Source organism: Dromaius novaehollandiae, chromosome 17 (genome assembly GCF_036370855.1).
Source record: "Dromaius novaehollandiae isolate bDroNov1 chromosome 17, bDroNov1.hap1, whole genome shotgun sequence".
In the NCBI taxonomy this organism is placed as follows: Eukaryota; Metazoa; Chordata; class Aves; order Casuariiformes; family Dromaiidae; genus Dromaius; species Dromaius novaehollandiae.
Window position 1 is genome coordinate 13,131,707 of NC_088114.1, and position 18,665 is coordinate 13,150,371.

The following is an 18,665-nucleotide window of genomic DNA, read 5'->3' on the forward strand; positions in this document are numbered from 1 at the left end:
CCACAGCTTTATGAAGAGCATAGTTGCTAGTAATTTACCTGCACTGCTTATGGTGTACTAGGAAATTCCAGAGCTGAAGATTGATATTGTGAAATCGCAGAGAGCTTAATTACACACCTTTGACTGCTGCCACCTCCTGTCTCAGAATGGGCTGAGTGAGAGACAGTTGGCCTGATGACAGCATTAATAAAATTTGTTTATTGTAGTAGTTGATTATGCAGAATGTGCTTCGGTATACACTGAATTTTAATCTAGAATATTAGCCTAAAAACTGTTCATTTGAGTGTGAGCTGTGTGTTTACGATGATCAGGTAGACCAGGCATCATGCATTACCCACTTTCATATTCATGATGAACGCCTTGCTAACATTAGTACCATCAGGTACAGCAGCAAGTGTAATACTGAGCCAGTCAAACCCCTTCGTTACCGCACTATTGCTTGTGGGGAAGTCTCACTGTTTTAAGCAGAATAAACTTCTAAGGATTCACAGACTAACAAAAAAAAGTCAGATCCTGAATTCAAGTTAGGAGTTTTTATTTGAAGGACCCCTCCACAAGTACATAACAGAGGTCGCAACACCATTCAACTTGATGGTAGAAGGAATGCAGAGTTTCTTAAATGATGGTTCCCATAGAACATTCTGGTCCAAATGCAGGAAGAGCCAAAGTTTTGGCTGTGGTCAAGATCTTAGTTTTCGTCTTCATAACCAGTTGGGAGAGCGTTAACATGGGGATTGTGGAATAGAGTTTTGTTCCCGTCACCCCAGGGGAAAGGCTGTTGAAAGAAGAAAGCAAAAAAGCCATTGGCAGCTAATAGAAAGATCTGCTACAGCTCAGGAAACTAACTCTTGCAGCAGGAAACAGACTCAAGCATCACACAGCTTGAAAGGCTGCTGAATTAAGCAAACTAACAGCTGTTTTCCAGGTTGTACAGTGAGAGGTGGAAAACAGTCTCTGTTAGCTGGAGACAGCTATCTCTAGACAGTAAGATCATTGCCAGGACATCAAAGATCGATACTGTCAGGACCCTTGTTTCAAGAATGTGGGATCAGCCTTTAGATCTGTATTAGCTTAACTAAAGCAGCTCTGTGGCTGAAGCGTGCTCTGTGGCTGAAGCGTTTTTTGTGACGCATCAGCAGAATTACTCTGGGAAAGCAAAAGGCTGGTTCTGGACCTGCAAATGCAGTGGGTACGTCAGCTCAGCTGAGAGACCCTCTGTTGCTGTCTCAGAAATAAAGTTAAGATCATACTTACGTATGCAGCACCTCACTCCATAAATAAGAAAGCAACAGAAGCTGTAGTAACCTCAGATGAAGCTCTACAGTCACAGGAAATAAGGCGGCCTTCACACAGAGCCCCGGCACGTACCTTGGTCCTGATCCGGAGGTGAGCGTAAGGAATGAATTCGGGTCTTTCATGCTCATGCTGTGCTTTTAAGTAGCAGTTCAGCATACACACACCAACGCCGGGAAGAGCAACCACAAAGCTCAGGAGCTTCCACAGGCGGGCTAGTCAGGGAGAAAATGCGTTACCTGTGTTAGAGCAGCACTAACCCGCAGTGCCGTGGAAGCTGCCCCGGCAGCACGACAAATACACCGGTACCGCCGCTAGCAACTGCGGGAACTGCCGAGTCCCCTCAGCAGGCCGTGGGGCTCCCCTGCGGGAGACCCCCGCGCCGCCGCCCCGAGCGGTATCCAGGGGTTGTTCACGGTCGCGCGAGGCCCCCCCGCGGGCTGCCCGCCGCAGGAGGCGGCGCCTGCCAAGGGCAACGGTGCCTCGGCCGCTGCGCCGCGCTACGCCTCCGCCCCGGGGACCCCGTTACCTCCGCCGGCTTCGTGGGCCGCGGCCGACATGCGGCGCCCCGGCAGGGAGCGCGGGGCGGCGGCGAGCAGCAGCCGGGAGACCCTCGCGAGCGCCGCCATCCCCTCAGCCTCCGGGGCGCCCACCGGAACCGGAACCCACGGCGGCCCGCAGGGGACAGACAGAAAAGCTGCGCAAGGACGTCGCGTCTGCGCGTGCGCAATAGCGCTCCTTCCCCGAGCTTGACCTTGAGCGGCGGCGGGCCGAGCCGCCTTGCTGCGCATGCGCCATCCTTGGTCGGGGCGCCGGCGGGGGTGGGGGGAACCGTTAGTCGCGCGCCGTGCGTCGCGCCGTGCGGGCGGGGGGCTTCGGCGCCATTTTGGCGCTGAGGTGCAGGGGCGGCGCTTCGCCCAGCCAAGGCGTGGGGGCTGCTGCCGTGTGGGCGGCCCCGGCGTTTTGGGGACGGGGAGGGGATGACGGGAGAGTGTTGTGGCGCACTGGGGGTGCCTGGGGCCAGTGAGAGGTCTGGAAGGGCCCATGGAGCTGGCTTGGGGGCTGGTGTAGAGGTGGGGGGCAGCCGAGACGAGGTGGGAGCGCAGGAGCTCCTGGAAGGAGATCCAAGGTGGCGTCAGGGACTGTCGGGCTGGGGCACAGAGAAGGACGATTACAATGAGTGGCAGTGGCTGCTGACGGTGTTTTTGTGCTGGCTTGTGCTGCGTGTTGAAGGGCAGCGATGGCTGGGAGCAGTGAGCAGGCTGTTCTCCAGGGCCGAAGGAAAGGTGTCAATATATGGCATCATGTACAAAGAAAGAGTCAGGGAGGAAACTTTCCCAGTGTTGATGTCTGTAGCTGAGGTTCAGAGGCTGTGTATATTCAGTACAGATCACTTAGGAGACAGTCCTGGTATCCTGGGTAGAATTTCCTGTCAATGGAGTAATTACAGTGCCGTATTTGAGTTTCTTTTACATAGCAGCAGAGAATGGCCATTGCAGTCATCAATAGCGCTTTTTCATGTTAGGGAGCAATCTCATCACTGGGATATGAAAACTCTTTCAGACAATGGCAGTAAAAAGATGTTTGTCATAAATGAAATGCACTTGGTTACCACTGATGTGTTTTTAATTATCTAGATTGAATCTTCTAGGGATGATTCTGCTGAAATAAAATTAGCAACATCAGTCGAATAAACACAAGATCTTCAGAAGAACTGTTCATTGTAATTAATTTGCAAGTGTCTGGATCCTGTTTTTATAATAACTTTTTATTGGAGTCTGGTGGTTGCCTGTTTGACCTTTGGTAGAAGCCACATAGGTGGAGAGTACATTTTCAAGTACTCTTCAACTCTGAAGTAAAATGAGAGGACTTTTGTACTGGCTGTACAGACAGAAACAGACAGTGTAGAAGTAGAGAAACAGGGGACCTGAAGGTAAGGACAATGGCAAGGTCTGGTTTGTGAGGCAATGATGGTGAAGGAATTCCATTTTCCATCCTACAAGGTATGTTCATTTGTGGAAGGAGAAGAGAGTGGTTCCGCTATCTGATACAGTAGGCATCTGTAAAAGACAAAGAGGAGCAGAAGGAAAGCCCGAGAGCTTGGTTTGTATAGCCAGATCTCCTGGGTTGGGGTTATGTTATTACACAGTTACATCGGTTTAAAATAATACTTTCACAGGCTTTATCATCCCCAAAGCTGCAAAGAATGGCTATGTTATCTGTGTCAGGAGACTAATGGGGCTGATTCACCTCTTCTTTAAATGTGGTGTAAGTTGATGCAACTGCTGAAATAAACAAAAAATTCCACCTGATGCATTTATTCTGAGAGAAGACAAGCAGGTATTTGAAGAAAAGTAGATAATTTAAAAAGAAAATTTTGAGGAATGTTTTGGTATAGTTGTATGAAATATGCTCTAACTACAATATGTAATGGTTGTTATCACTGTCATGATTGCAGTCATCCTGAGAGCAGAGCAAAAATCTTTATAATGGAAAGTATCAGTGAATGAGGAGTCTCAACTGTGCCACTGCCTCAGTAGCTCTGCTTGGGTTACTGATGCGTGGTGTGGCACCTGCCTTTTGGACTCACTGGTATGCACTATTGCCTTGCACGAGAGATACAACACGAGTTTTTCTGAAACAGGCCTGTGTGAGGGCCTGTCAGTTGATTTAGAAACTAGCTCATCACCTCTAAAAATCTGGTCCTAAATCCAGCATTTTGAGGAAATTTGAATAAGTACATTTTTCAAAAAGACCCACCATCCTGGGAGCCTGTATCTTTAGAGTGCAGAAATGCTACAAAGTTTGTTCTGCATTGGCCAAAAAAAAAAAAAAAAAAACAAAAACCCAAACCAAAACAACCCCCCCAAAATGCTGGGAGCCAATCACTTCCAGAAAGCTGGTTTCAGTGCAGTGGTGGAATACTTGGAGGTCAGGCCCACAACTCCTATAATCCGACTTGGATATCCAGCGACTGTCTCTGGTTGGACGTGCAGTAGTGACATACAGCGTCTGATTTGAATGCTCTATACCACTGTTCAGTTTAGCAAAAATCTGAATGGCTGCAGTGAGCTCATGTTCATGGCAGGTGCAGCTGGCTCTTCAAATCGGAGGAGAAAGTTTATAACACAAATGTTAGAGGTCTGTGTGCTAAGCACAAAAATGCTTGGAGGGGCAGGAAGCTTTAGCATTCAGGGAACAGTCCTAAAATTTAGCAAGTTCCATGATAGTGGCATTCCACTGGAATTCAGAATCAAAGGACGCTTTCAAAACATTTGTTTTTCACCTTCTTTTTTCTTATTTTTCCTAGTTGCAGTGGTGGATAGTGGGGAGAAGAGGACGTGGATAACTGCATCACTGGTGAGATGTGATTTATAAAAGCCCTCTGATGCCCTCAGCTGGGGCCGAAGGCTCTCTGAGGGCAGTGCCGGTCTGGTCCGCCTGGTGGCAAACTGCATTCACTGGAAGCGCCTCTCCGTGTGGAGGGCTTGGAAACAACAAGCGTACTCACAAGCAACGCTGAGATTTCAAAGTGCAATCCCATCTTCGTGCATTTGCAAGTTTTCAGGGACCTGCTCATCCCTCTAGAATAGCAATATTTCCTCCATCAGATAGTGATGGGGGCAGTGTCTTAACAAATGCAGAGATCGTGCTGCAGAGATAGTGCCTGTGTCTCAAACTTCACAGTTTCAGGGGGATTCTTCGTCTTCTCCCTGTAGTCCTGAAACTGCAGAAATCAATATTCTGCCATCTGTAAATCCTTTGTTCCCCTTTTCACCAGGGCTTTATCAGCTTTGTGAGTGAAGGAGGGAGGGGGAAAAGGGCGTTCAGAGAGCTATTGTCCCTTCTCTCGGGAATGATCTGGAAGCACTATGCAAATCTTTATTTGAAGACCCTGGGAACTGGGGGAGGGCTTTAGCTGCGAGCTCAGTAGGAGGGGAGCTCTGCATCCCTGCTCACACACTCCTGCCTAGTGCGAGTAGCTGGGAAGAGTTTTATTGAACTGGCAGAAGAGGCATTTTGTGCTTTGTGCACTTCTATGAGGCTTTGCGCTCCTTGTGTCTCCTGCTTTGTGTGTTTTTCTGCCTGCCCCTTCTAAATTCTTGCATGAGAATTGGGCAGGGGAGAGATTACAGAGCTGTATTTCGTAATTATGAAATCAGAACAGCGCAATGTGCACCTCTCCGGCCTCCTTCCCTTGCACGCTTACGGGGTTTGCCTGGAAGTCTCCCACCAAGCTGTTGCGCAGCTCCACCGGTGCTAGCGTAAGTGCCAGTATGTATAGCCTGGCTGCTGGTGTGAACCTAAGGCACAGACACGGTTTCAGTAAGCAAATGATTCAGCTCCTCAGGAGTAATGGGGTAAAATAGCTGGAGTTCTCAAATTATCTCACTGTAGCCAAGTCTTAAAAAGCCTCCTCTTATCCGGGCAGAGACTCACAGTCCAGTATCTGCTTTATGAAACCCTGCAGTCTGTCCCGGTTTGGCTCAGAGCTCTGTGTCACCTGTTTTGTATTAGGACAGGGTCACACTAACTGCCAGTTTCCTGGAAACTGTGTAGGGTCCTTCTTAGGCCTCCCGGAAAGGGAAATACCCTGGCTGCATGGACACATGGGTGAACAGGACGGGGGGGAGGGAGCATGCAGATGCAGATGTGGGCATTTTTGTGCTGACAAGGTCCTGTAAAGGCAGCCACAGTCGTTCTGATTTTCCGACCTTCATTTTCTCTCATGGCAGTAGTCCCACTGTTTACTTTGCAAACTTTGGGGCTTTTTTGTTTTCCAACAAACTGTAAAAATGTCTTCAAACTATGACAGTCCTGGAAAGCTCAACACTGTTCTGCTTCTCCTGGGCCATCGAGAAGATGGTGCCTTTTAAAAATCTCGTTTTCAAAATCATAGGAACACATGCCATGAGACCTGTTTCTCCATTACCTTCCGCCTAATATCCAAAGTAGTGTGAAACTACCATTTTGATCTGCTAGTACTTGATCACAAGCATGTTCTGTCACACACAGTTGGGTTTATATACATGGGGTCTAAACCATTTTTTTCAAGTGAGAATCTAGAGTGACTCAGCTGACGTTGGTGACTGTACTCTGGAACTGTACTAGCTAGAAGCTTGTCTGTACATACCCTCTTGGTCCCAGAAGTGCTGCCACTACCTGTGTGCACTCGCACATCCATGTAGATGCTTTTCCAAGTACACTCGTTTGCATGCACGCTGGTGTACGAATGCACATTCTTCTCACCCACTCATCACATATGCATGCAAACACATACACATTCTCAAGTGCACACATCCATTCCCTTCTCTCATATACATTTGCACACATACACAGACCTTTTTGAAAGCTCCTGTTTTCAGAAAGGTTTTATTTATAGGTCCTGCCTGGTTGTGAATGTGAAAGGGAGAAAGCCCCTCCGAGGGTTCCTTTCATGTGTAAATCAGCCTGGGCTGAGAGCTTTGGGGTCACTGAGAGGAGGATTTCACTCTTAATTACTCAGAGAGAAAGCAGGCAGGGGACTTTCTCAAACTAATAGTGTTGTTCTCTGCTGGGGAAAGCAGCTTGAGACGCCGGAGTTTCTCTTGCATCAGACGTGGGGCTCTGATTCACAGGCCTCTGCCAGCAGCAGAGTTGGTGTGTATGTGGCGCTTGGAACAAACACGATCCGCTTCCAAATTCGCTTATGTATTAGGGACGGTTATATTCATTCTCGTAACTGGGTATTCTTTGGAGACGAGTGGAGGAGCTAAGCTAGTTTAATTGACTTTATACCACTTTTATTGAAAAATTGTGTTAGTCTGTGCTGCACCTATCTGTGACTCCATCTGAGGACCACAGAGTTCTTCCAGACGTACCTGAAAGCTCCCTGTTCTCTGTGAAGTAGAAAAATGTTATTGTCTGGAGTTCAGTCCAATGAGCAAGACTCTGAACTTGGACTTAAAAACAGCATTGATTCCCCGTTCGGCCCCGCAATGCCTTTGTGACCTTTGACAAGAGGTTCGCTACCCAGTGCCTAGCTGTGAAACTGGGTGTAATCTCTCCAGAATGGGATGTTGAGAGCACAAGCCAGGATTGTGATGCTCTTGGCAATAAGGCTGTGTGAGTGCCGAGATAAATGTGAGTGATGAGCATATCTGAAGAGCCATGTCTTTTCCTTGGAATGCAATACAAGCACGTAGATTCCCGTGCTGACCTTTCATTATCACCTGAGTTTCGTCGACATAAAACTGCCTCCAGAAATCCACTGCAAAGACAGGAATACCCAGGGCACGAGCCACCCAGTTCTGTACAGGACTCAGGACCTGCTTGCACAACCATGCGTTAAGATGAAGTACAGCTGCAAATTGCAGGTGTTGACAGTTGCAAGGGAGAGATCCACTGTGTTGTCCAGTGTGTATGCACACACAAGCAAGTATGGTTTTTTAACTTCAATTGGCTCAGTTAAAACTACATCCTTGCATTTGTATTTCATTTTCACATGGCTTCTGCTTTTCTAGATAAGAAATAAATGCTGCAAGGGCTGAAAATTTTCAAACTATTCACAAACAGCCCCACTGAAGCCCTGACACAGTAAGTTCTTGAAGTTGCATTAGTTAAGCTTGCCTGGGAAGGCTGAGGTTTTTGTCCGGGAGCACCTGTCTGAGGAAGGTAGCAGTGGCGGTGGGAGCCATCAGCAGATGAGGTCAGCACTCTGAAGTGTCTGTGGAGGTCAGAGAGAAATGAATGGGTCATTTCTTTTGCAAATGAAGAGCTGCAGCCTGGAGCAGCCTTAGCAGAGCCCAGCATGTGGGTCCAGGCTGTCGCTTTTATGAGCTGATGGAAATGGGGCCCAAACGGACTTCCCTGATGGGGTTCTGTCACAGCCTTTGTTGTCACAGCCTCTCCCAGCATGTGCCGGGCAGAGAATATGGATTCGAGGTTATCCTGGCTACCCGCACAGAGTCAAGGGGATAAGGCCTTTACAGCTGCGTAGCAAATCTAAGGCAACGCTGTATCCTTATTGCCATTCCACAAAGAGAACCTCGCTTTAAGATGTAGAACACATGTTTCTGTTTGCTTTAGTGCTCCTTTTTACCCAACCTGCATTAAAATGAATAAATCCAAGGGCTGTCTTAAAATAATGCATATAACTGAGTAGCAAGGATTAAGAAGCCTGGATTCGAGTCTTGATTCTGATGGTAGATTGTCAGCTACCTTGAGAAAGCCCTATGAATGCTGTATGCCTCAGTTTTCCGTCAAAATACTGAATAGTAGTAGTATATTCATTTTTCTAAAACATTTTAAGGACTTTGAGTACAGAATGCTTTATGTATGCCAAGTTTTGCTAATATTAAGCTAAGCATTTAAATAGCACGTTCTGTCAGTGAAGTAACTATTTTTGCCTATTTTTTGTGCAGCAATGTTATTTTCTCCAAATCGTTAATTTAGAATTAATTTTATACCATATAGGCAATGTCAGTTCCATCCTGTCATATGCTCTTTTTGTGTCTTTGCAGACCACCGCAGAACTTCTTTTGCCGTGACATTGTAATGGGAGGTGGAGACACCTCGAGGAGAAGGTCAAAACAGACAACAGCAATTATAGTCAATAGCCTCCATGACTTGAGAAAATCAGGCCTCAATTATATGCTTAAATGTGATCTGTCTGTGCCATCTTTCCCATGTACAGGTATTTAAAACAAGGCAGGACATGGGAATAACTGTTTCCCTTGTAGGAGTGCTAGGACCAGCGTTCCACAGCCTGAGATAGAGTAGGGCAGGGTGGGGGTTTTAAGGGAAAGGTCGCTAAGGCTGGAGTAACTGTGCTCTGGCTCTTTCTCACTACTGTAATGTTCCAATCAGGGCCATGGCAAGCTCTAGAAATTAGAATAATCCTGGCTCTGCCAGAACCTGCACCAGAGAGGAAAGTGGAGTTAGGTTTAGATGTAATTTTTTTCAACCTCTGCTATTTGTGAAGGACTGCTTTCTATGGTGTTTATCTCCATTTTCCTTAGAAACCTCAGGAGGACTGTCTACCCTTCAAAATCTGTTACAATATATTTTAACTGTGTGATATTGGAGCCCAGCCACTCTTGGTAGGTTGCAGAAAGAGGACATATAATCACAGTACATCTTCAGAGGGGTAAGCGTGTTCTTTATTTCCTAGGAACAACCAAGTTTGAACTACTTTGTGTAAGGGGAGCTAAAAGAGAAGATCGATGTTTCTGACGGCTTGGGGACAGTTTCACATTTGGGGCAAGGCTGGGGTTCGCATTGGAGACCTGCGTCCAGGCAGTAATTTGACAGCAGACATGGGTACACAGTAATGCAGTCTCTGGAAATCAGAGAAGCCTGCTGAGTTATTGTGAGCTGGAGGAGCCTTTCTGTTTGTGGGCACATGGGTCTGCCTGCCTCACATTGTGAAGACATAACTGAGACATAAAGGAGGCTGGCAAATTGCAGAACACTGATGGAAGGGGGGACGACAGGCAGAAGAGGAAAACTTAAGAGTTTGTGGACAAAAGGCTCAGGCCTCATTGTGAATTCCTAGCAAGCAGTTGGTCTTTAAATAAAAACGTTTTTTAAGTAATGTACTGATATAATGTGGGAGACAGATAAATATCTGCAAAGGTTTTTGCACCCTATTTGCAGTGTGATTGCAGGAGATGTTAACAGGGAAAGCACTTTTACTTACTACCAAGGTTTGTATTTGTTCATCTACCTATATTATATAGGGCAGGCTGTATAGATCACATCACAGAAAGTGGGATGCAGATAACACCGTGAGGTATGGCCATATAATGGCCCCACAGATTAAGACTAATTGCAAAGAAGACACAAGAGCTGGGCAGTTCTAATTTACTTTCCTTCTTGTAGCACACCCCCACCCCCCTCACCCCCCACCGCGGGCATCGTTGTTGGATTAGCCAGGGCTTTCCATCAGCGGCACTTTGCCGTACCTGGCTGCTGGTCTATATCTCCTGTCCCACAGAGCCACCCCTGTGACACCCTGGGTGATACACCCGGCTCAGCACCTCCGCTATGAGTAATGTGTTCTTGGACACTACATTGTTCTTATTTCATTACACCGGGACCTCGGTAACACAGTGTACTGCTTGGTTCAACTCAGTAGTGGCTGTAACTGGACTGTACGCCCGTGCTGTGCCCAACGCTGAAGTGGTGGACGCGAGGCATTCTGCCGAGCACAACTAGCAGCTCCTCTCTTGTCAGCGCGTACCCTCTTCTTGTGTCTGCTAGCAAACGTAACAGGCTTTGCATGGCAGGTTTGTAGGCAGCCGGTCCCCATACCCCCCTGTACCCTACCACGGCTCTAGCTGCTCCACAGGGTCGCAATATATTAGATTGGTGCCTCATTTCCAATTTTTTAAACTTTCAAAAGCCTGTTCTTGAGCCTTGACCCATTCCCATAATGCAGCCTTGTGAATTAACTGCCAAGGACTCACAAGTTGCTGATAGATGTGTGCAGAAACTAGCTACATAGTTGGTCATTCCTGTAAATCATTAGACTCTTCACAAATTTCAGTCTGGGCTTTTCCTTGAAAGCCTTCTCCCAAACTGGACACAAGACAATGGACGTCAGCAGGCAGAGCTCCCAGTCACTAGGAGGATATTGTCACATATCCAAAAGCCTGGTGGGAGGAGCAGACATTAGGTCTGAATTCATCCTGGCAGGGAGATATGGCTGAGAGAGGAGGAGGAGGAGGAGGAGGTCAGAGGCAGCTTCAAGGAAATGACTTTGGTTTAAAATGTTTCGTTAGAGTTTTCACACTGGAAATATAAAGTACAGAAATATAATTGCTTGGCCGAGAAACAATGTTTATTAACAATACTGTATGCTTTCAGTACTCCATGCAGAAAGAGACAAAATATATCCCTAGCCAACTTAACAGAATTACAAGTCCCTGTTGTAAATGTGCTTTTTTTCCAAAATAGCTTACCTAATCTGGGAATATTTTTTTTATCAATACTGATAACAGACTTTTTTTCCAGTATATCATTTCCTTCTGCTTCAGTGACAGAACCTTTGCAGGGCAGACTAACTTTATCTAAACAGTGTATCAGTGTCAGTCCAGCTGGGAACACTATTGGGATACTCACCTCACATTGTTTCCCTTCCTTTCTATGTCTGTCTTTGATTTTTCCTGTTGTAACTCAGTAAGATAATCACGGTCACCCTTTCCCAAAGGGTTAGTCTTCGCCCTGTTGATCTGACAAGCTCCTTTTTTGAAGATGGTTCACACCTGCCACTTGAGCTTTGTTGCCTCAGGATGTTTTTCCTCCTCATGCAGGCAGGCATCGGGGATTTGGATTGGCGTGCATACCTGCAAGATCGGGCCAATGCAGGGTTATGGCAAATGTCACCAGTAAGGATGTAGAAAAAGGGATGCCAGTATGTCTGGTCTGCTTTCTTCTTTTGGGGCATAGCTTGGCCAAAGTACTGAACTGTTGAAATGTCACAGAGAAATACGCAGTGTGGATGGATTTTTCATGGGAAGCCAGGATTGATTTACATTTGTTTTTTTCTGTTTTAAGTTATAGGAGAAAAACTTGGAGGGGATTTGCCTTTACATCCCAGAGGCAATTCTAAAATTACTCTTAAAAAGAGGTGTTTCCCAACAGACTGGCAAAACAAAAGCACACATATAATGCCCTAGAAAGGTCATTCCTGACCAGAACCTGAAACAGCTGAAGTACAGATTGTCAGTCTTCTACTCTGCCAACTCCTCTGGCATTTTTGTACCCGGGTTTTTGTTTTTGTTTTGTCCGCATTTCAAATAATTTTTGTGTTCTTCACTGACTCTGCTGGGTAGCATGTTGTCAGGGCCCTGTGTGCAGCAGCTGACTCTGCAGCCCCTTGCCCCTGTCCTACAGGTTTGTCTGCCTGTGTTTAAGGTCTGCTCCGATACGGTGCAGTGTAACCTGGGATCAGAGAGCTGCGAAAACAGCAGCGAGAAGCCTCGTCGGGGGCCTCCCCGAGGGCTCTGCCGCTTTTCTGGGAGCCGCGGCACAGAGCTGCTCTTGCCCCTGATCCTCACCTGAGCTAGGCTGTAGGTATGCCTGTGCCTGGCCGTGGGGTTGCTAATCCTGATCCTGACTCGCTCACTTGACTTTCTGGCTTGGCCTGGGACCTGGCTCGTCACTACAGGCTTGTCTCGTGGCCGCTGGACTCTTGGCTGAACGTGGTTACTGTCATCGGACACGCTCCACTCTTCTTGCTCAGGCACTGTGGCACAGTGCTCCTTGTCAGCAAGGTCCCTGTCCTGCCTGCTTCAGTGTCACCCTCAGCCCTGCTCACCTTCGCTCCTGGTGCTCCCCAAGCTCCTCTGCAGTCACTGCACTGCCCTGCTCCCTGCGTTGTCCTCAGCCTTCTAGGTACAGCATCTCTGTCTGTTTATAAAGTTAGAGAGTAAATGAGTGGCAATACGAGACATATTATGGGATCAGACTGGTTTATTGCTATGACAAATAAGACCTGGCATTAGCTTTGCTCGTTTTATTTCCAGCTTCCTAAAAAGAGGAAATAAATCAAGTCTCTTGGCAAGGACCAGGACTACAAAGAAAACATCCAGTAGGAGGAGCTCTCTAGACATCTCAGCTTATCACTTTTCAATCCCTCATAGCTGCATGTTTCAAGGGCATCACTTTAGAGCTGCTTTCTTGGGACTTCCTTGCAGACAAACCAGCAGCAGCAGAAGACACAGACAATCTCCTGGTACTGCTGCTGAGCAGCTGCAGTGATTTTTTAAAGACTTCTCAGGTTCCTTTTTCCACAGTTGTCCATTCAGAAACTTCAAGTGTTCATGAAAACCTTTGGGCTTCTTTTTGGCCCATTTGAAATGTTTTATCTACCAAGGAAACAAATATAAGATTTTATAGACAACATCCTAACCACAAAGTAAAGAATTCCAAAGTGGTGCTTGCTTTTGCGAAGAAAGATATCCTGCTGGATTCCTCACAACTTCACAAGGGGACCTCTAAGCAGAGCTCTGAAATGTATCAGCACAACTCTGAATATTGGTCTTACAAAGCTATTCAAATAATTCTGCCTCCTTGTATATAGTTCATCTTTTTATTCTGTGAGAAGCAGGTCTGGAGGACAGTAGTTGTGCTCTCTTGCACAGCACTATGTTCTCCTTAGCTAGGTACAAAGTCTCACCCTGCTTCTTAGGCCCAGGCCTGCAGTCCTGAATTGCCTGGGCCCCATGACGATGCCTCTGCACTGGCTCTTAAAAATAATTCAGATTTTTTAATGTGGTGGGCTCTGTGCTTTTGTAAATCTGGCCCTCATTTAGTTATCTAATTGGGAACTAGGTGCCTTCTGGTCTTGAATGTTGTTATAATAATTATTTTGATCCTGAATGAGCCAGAAACTATTCTAATGCATATCAGTGTAAATTAAATGAATAGAGATTTTTCAAATTTATCCTAGTGTTCAGAGAATGGAATTCATGCACTTCAATTTACAGCTTATTAAGTGATCAGAATTAATGAACTCACAACAATCTTTTCTGTTCTTGTTTACACATTTTCTTCCTATTCACTCATAATGTACATGGCTTAGAAAAAGCAAAGAGTTGAAAAGGCAGTGTGTGGGTCAGATATGTCCCATGGAGCACAGCATTGTGCTTCAAGGCTTTAGTCACATTTGCAAAGCGACTATGTAGAAACTACACCTTCTGACTCAGCTGAGCAGTAGCCTGTGCATTCTGATTTGGATCTGCTGACCATGAGCAGACAGAAGCAAAGATCTTGCTCCTTTTTATTCCCATTAACATGGCGTAGGAATGAGAGAGTGGGTTTCAAAAACAAAGCCAAGTGCTGCCCTTGGTTCCTTCTGTGCCACCAGTAAGAGAATGTGCCCTGCAGAATCTTTAGCACTGCTAGTGATGTGCAGAAACCCACCTTGCTTTTCAGAACCCTGTTTCTGTTCTGGAAACTAGAAAAATATTTGCACTGAGGAACAGAGATGTTCTTCAGAATCACTGGAGAACAATGTGTATAGAACAACTCTTCTGTTTTTTTGAGAGTCATTTTTCAGTGTAGTACCACATTTCAGTCTGGAGACTGGGAATAATGGAAACCGTAGGATCTGCCTTGCCTTTTATTCTGAAATTTAGAAGTCACATAGAATGACAAGAGGAAAACCTCACATATGATGAGCAGTAATCAGTGCACACAGCAACAAACCAAACAGAAAAGCTAGAAACACTTGCGTCAATCTTTTGAAAAAAGAGCAACATCACTGAAAATATTTAGAACTATTAAGAACAGTATTACTGAAAATAATGTACACCAGCCTTCTAAAGGACTGCCTCAGTATCACCTTCATATGTATTTGGCCTTCTAGTCTTAATTAGGTATTTGATGTTTAAACTACACTCAAGGTACCAACTGAAGGTTTATCTCACTGTGGTTTTTCATAATCTTCTTGGTCCGGCTCAAGGTTGAAATGATGAAAGGATCCCATTGATTTTTGTGGTGTTTAAGGCTAAACTTGTGGGACTGGATGCTCATCTGAACATCATTTCTCTCTGACTTCATGGCACATGACAACTTTTCAATGCTCCATCTGATCAGCTGCAAAATTTCAGAGACTTCCTATTATTAGTGGGAGAGAACACCACTAATTTGTGAAAAGAATAGAGAAACAAAAAGGGAAAAATGGGGGAGAGGCAATAATTTAGATATAGCTGCATCTCGAGATCAAGAAACTGGATGATAGCACTCATATGTGTCCCTAGCATACCAATACCTTTATCTCATCTCTGCCTATCACTCCAGTGAAGTTTATCATGTGAGCACACTGAAAGACCTGTCGCCAGATAAATAATATGGGGCTTGTGTGCAACCTTTGCAGAGCTGGAAGAGACTGAATATCCAGAATTAGGAGGAAGAGGGATGGGGGCACACAGCAACCCTGGTGTGAGGGAATTGAGGGTACCTCAGTAGGGCGATAGTGTAGGGGTGCAGAAACCCTGATGGTGACATTTAAAGGACTCTTTTACATGGAAGGGCACATTCAGGGAAAAGGGGTAGGTGGGACTCAGAGTTGCTATTGTAGGAGAGAAAGAGGGATTCCCAAAGAGGAAAATGAGTGGAGCAAAAGGATTCCTGAAGAGGAAAGGGTTGGAACCTGGTGACTCCTACACAGATGGCTTGGGGGCACATGCAGAGCCCCAGGCACGAGAGTGGGGCTGAGAGAGGTGTTTGGAAAGGTGGCATATGAGGCATTTGTGAAGGAGGGCTTATGGAGTAAACCACTGCATGAGAGAGCTAAATCTCTAAAGGAACTGTTGTCAATAGTGAACTTCGCTGAAGAAATGAGAACTAGAGTGTGGGCCAGGCATCTCACACTGACCAGAAACTCTGACAAAGTGGGAGTGAGAGATGCCAAGGCCTATATAAATTAGGCTTTCTACATTTTACCAGCAAATGAGAAGGGTTGTTTCAATCCCTATGTGCTGGTGGTGGCTGATGCAGGGCTTATTGAAAACTGGAGAAACTGGTTAGTAACTCAGGCAGGCCAGAGTGGCTGGACAGAGCTCAGAGCAGAGCTACACAAACAGCTGACTGTGATCCTCGTCCTTGCAGAGCACCTGAACTGCCTGTATGGCTGCTCCTGTCCGGGGGGCTGGGGAGGTGGTATATCACGGTGGCTGCTGTGCAATCCTGCTGCTATGCAGAGGCGGGTAGTCTCCGGAAATTGATGTGCTGCAAGTTCATAGGTTTGTTTACCTATTTTTGCTTATGTGCCTGCAATACTGGCACTAAGACATGAGAGAGACCCGCAGAGGAAGGAGTAGTGAAGTGATACTGGAGCCACTCTGAGGGTTACTCCAGGTTCCTGAAAAGAAGGTAGGGAAGAAGAGGAAGGTAGAGCATGCTGGATGTACAGGAGTCAGCTTTAAGTACGACTGACTTAAATTTCTAGTTGAAAACAAGCAAGCCCTAGTATATATTTCAAGTACTGCTCTATTTTCTGAAGTTGTTTCCTTTTTCTCTTCTTTCCTTCTTAGTATCAGGTATTAGAGCAGCCCACAAGACAATAATTGAACAACACTGCTACAATTTCCAAGTTCTGTTTCTTTAAGAAGTTCAGAAAACTTGTCACAATACCCCAAGAAAGCTCTTTCTGCTGTGCTGTTTAATCCAAAGTAGTTTATATCAGATTTATGTTCTGGCAGCTCTGTGATAAGCTTGGACTCTACCACATTATAAACATAAAAAATTACTTAAAACCATTGTTACTAAATTTAAAGCACTGTTTTGTTTCATGAAGTCCTGTCCCCTTGTATGAGGGTTGTGGTCTCCATGGTTCTGCACCTCATACATTTACAAACTTGGGCAACCTGGGATGAAGACACCTCTACCAGTGACAGCTTAATATTTTGGTAGATTTAACATCTTCTCTGTGCTTAAACTGTGCATGTCTAAAATACAGCAGAAGATGTAAAGCACTGAAGAATTCAATGATGTTTGGTGTTTAGATAGACCAAAGAGTCCTTGATATTTAAATGCTAGGTTTGGCCTCTCTCATGTAAGTTACCTTAAACCTGATGTCTAGATTCATAAGGCTTCCCTGAAACCTTGGCAAAATATGAGTCTTATCATTAAAGAATTCATCTTGAAATTACTTGTCTTGAAAAGGTTATATATGACTTGCATGGGACCATGCAACCTGGTCTCTTTTTGAGTTTCTGTACTCATCACCATCACCGTCTGTTTTAAGTGTTCAATATTTGGTTCTGCTGACATTAATAAAGCATTCACTAAATCTAGGAGTTTTTTTCTAATGTTATATCCCAAACACATGATTCTGTAACTCAATGGGACCACGGCGCAGGGTCACTTGGCATTGCTCCAAGACCTGTCAGATGTGTAGGTGTGCGAAGGCAGCGGCTGAAAAGGGACAGGCAGAGGACAGAGTGAACCTCTATGCTGGCTTTCCAGCCCCGTCCTCTGTACTGTTGTGTTCTGCAGTGAGAATCTTTCAATTCTTCTTCCTTTTGGGGTTTTAATGCTAGCAGATGGGAATCCAGCTCAACTTTCAAAAACAGTGAATAATTTATTAAGAACAAAATTGTTGGGTCTGAGAGCTGGTTCCTTCTCTCTCTCTTTCCCCTTTTCTCCCTGCAAACTGCCTTTCAGAGGTAAAGTTTCTAATTACAGGTCAGGGAGGCAGGTTTAATCACACAGCAGAGCCCTTGATGCAGCATTAGAGAGTGTTATTTATACACCTGAATTAATAGGGATGCAGCATTTCAGTTGAGAAGAATAAGGTGGTTTTCAATTTCACTCTTTTTTATGTGAAACAAACCACATCAGATTCATCAGGCTTTTTGACCTAAATTATTGGGATTTTAAGTAACTAACACGTAACTGCTGTGCAGATCTAGAGCAAAAAAGAAGCAAGAGTAGAGCGAGAACTGCACGCATAACAAAGAAAGGGGAACAACAGAAGCAGGATGCATCAAAAAAAAAGCCAGGAGAGGATAGAAAGAGGAAGTCATAGGAAAATCTGAACAGGGCAAAAATACAAGCGTGCTGCTGTCTATCCCAGGGAAGGCTTGTGGAGGGTGGTAGCATCCGCAGAAACTGAAGGGCAGGCTGCAGTGTGTTGGCATGCACTCAGATACCTCAAAATATTGTTGTTCTTTTAAAGCCAAGAACAGGAGAGGTGGAGATGAAACCTGAAGCTTGTGAGGAGTCCCGTGTCCTCTGTGCTGCAGGGAATGGGATCCCTGTGCTGTCAGCACTTACACTCACCGTCAGCTTTTACTGGACGTATTGGTTCTGTAGCACTGGAAAGAACTGGGAAGTCCCAGACAAGATCATTCCTGCAGTGTCGTGAGCTCCAATGTGACTTATTTACAGCAGTACAGAAGTGATTTTTTCTGCTATTTTGGTTATGAAACACATACTATCTGCAGACTTCTGTCCACAGTTGTCCCTCTGTCTCTAAATTGTCTAGTTTGGCTTCGTGTTTGTTTTTTGCTTGGCTACTTGGAAGGTCTGTGAAAATTTCAGGGAGCTTTCTGGACTTTTTCTGGGCTAAAAAAATGGGAGACCCATGCCTATGCATCTGATTCTCTAAGTTACAGAATAGACAGATCTCTCGATTGACGGAGATGCTGATCCAGACTCATCGTCTGGGCTATGTGATGGGGTTTTGTGTCTGTGACGGGGCAGATGTGTTGGGCCATGTGTGGGAAAGGGCCCACAATGCCTGGCTACTGCCTCCTGGCAGCACTTGTCCTGGCTGCAGCTCGTTGATAAGGCACCTTTCCCACAGTGCACCCAGGTGCGCAGTATGCGAGACTTAACAGGGCCTTGGACAGCTTCTAGAAGCTGCATTTTGCTGCGAC

At 45.7% G+C, this 18,665-nt stretch overlaps 1 protein-coding gene and 1 long non-coding RNA gene across 4 annotated transcripts; one reads left to right on the forward strand and one right to left on the reverse strand.

Annotated features, from left to right (window-relative positions):
• Positions 1-518: 518 nt before the first annotated feature.
• On the reverse strand, positions 519-2,099 carry LOC112994599 (cytochrome c oxidase subunit 6A1, mitochondrial). The gene is made up of 3 exons (XM_026119066.2): positions 1,823-2,099; positions 1,369-1,508; positions 519-775 (listed from the first exon to the last, which is right to left on the reverse strand). Exons 1-3 carry the CDS (start codon positions 2,082-2,084, stop codon positions 689-691), a joined length of 489 nt encoding a protein of 162 aa, XP_025974851.2. The 5' UTR covers positions 2,085-2,099; the 3' UTR covers positions 519-688.
• A 12-nt stretch (positions 2,100-2,111) lies between these two features.
• Positions 2,112-17,043, forward strand: LOC112994606 (uncharacterized). Of its 3 annotated transcripts, XR_010392086.1 has the most exons (6): positions 2,112-3,396; positions 3,473-3,561; positions 4,604-4,653; positions 8,796-8,968; positions 9,294-9,421; positions 12,804-17,043. It is a non-coding gene; the product is annotated as an uncharacterized LOC112994606 (long non-coding RNA). The 3 variants fall into 3 exon arrangements; XR_010392085.1 differs by having other exon boundaries at positions 3,473-4,653; XR_010392087.1 differs by lacking the exon at positions 12,804-17,043 and adding an exon at positions 9,457-10,425 and having other exon boundaries at positions 3,473-4,653; positions 9,294-9,374.
• The last annotated feature ends 1,622 nt before the right edge of the window (positions 17,044-18,665 follow it).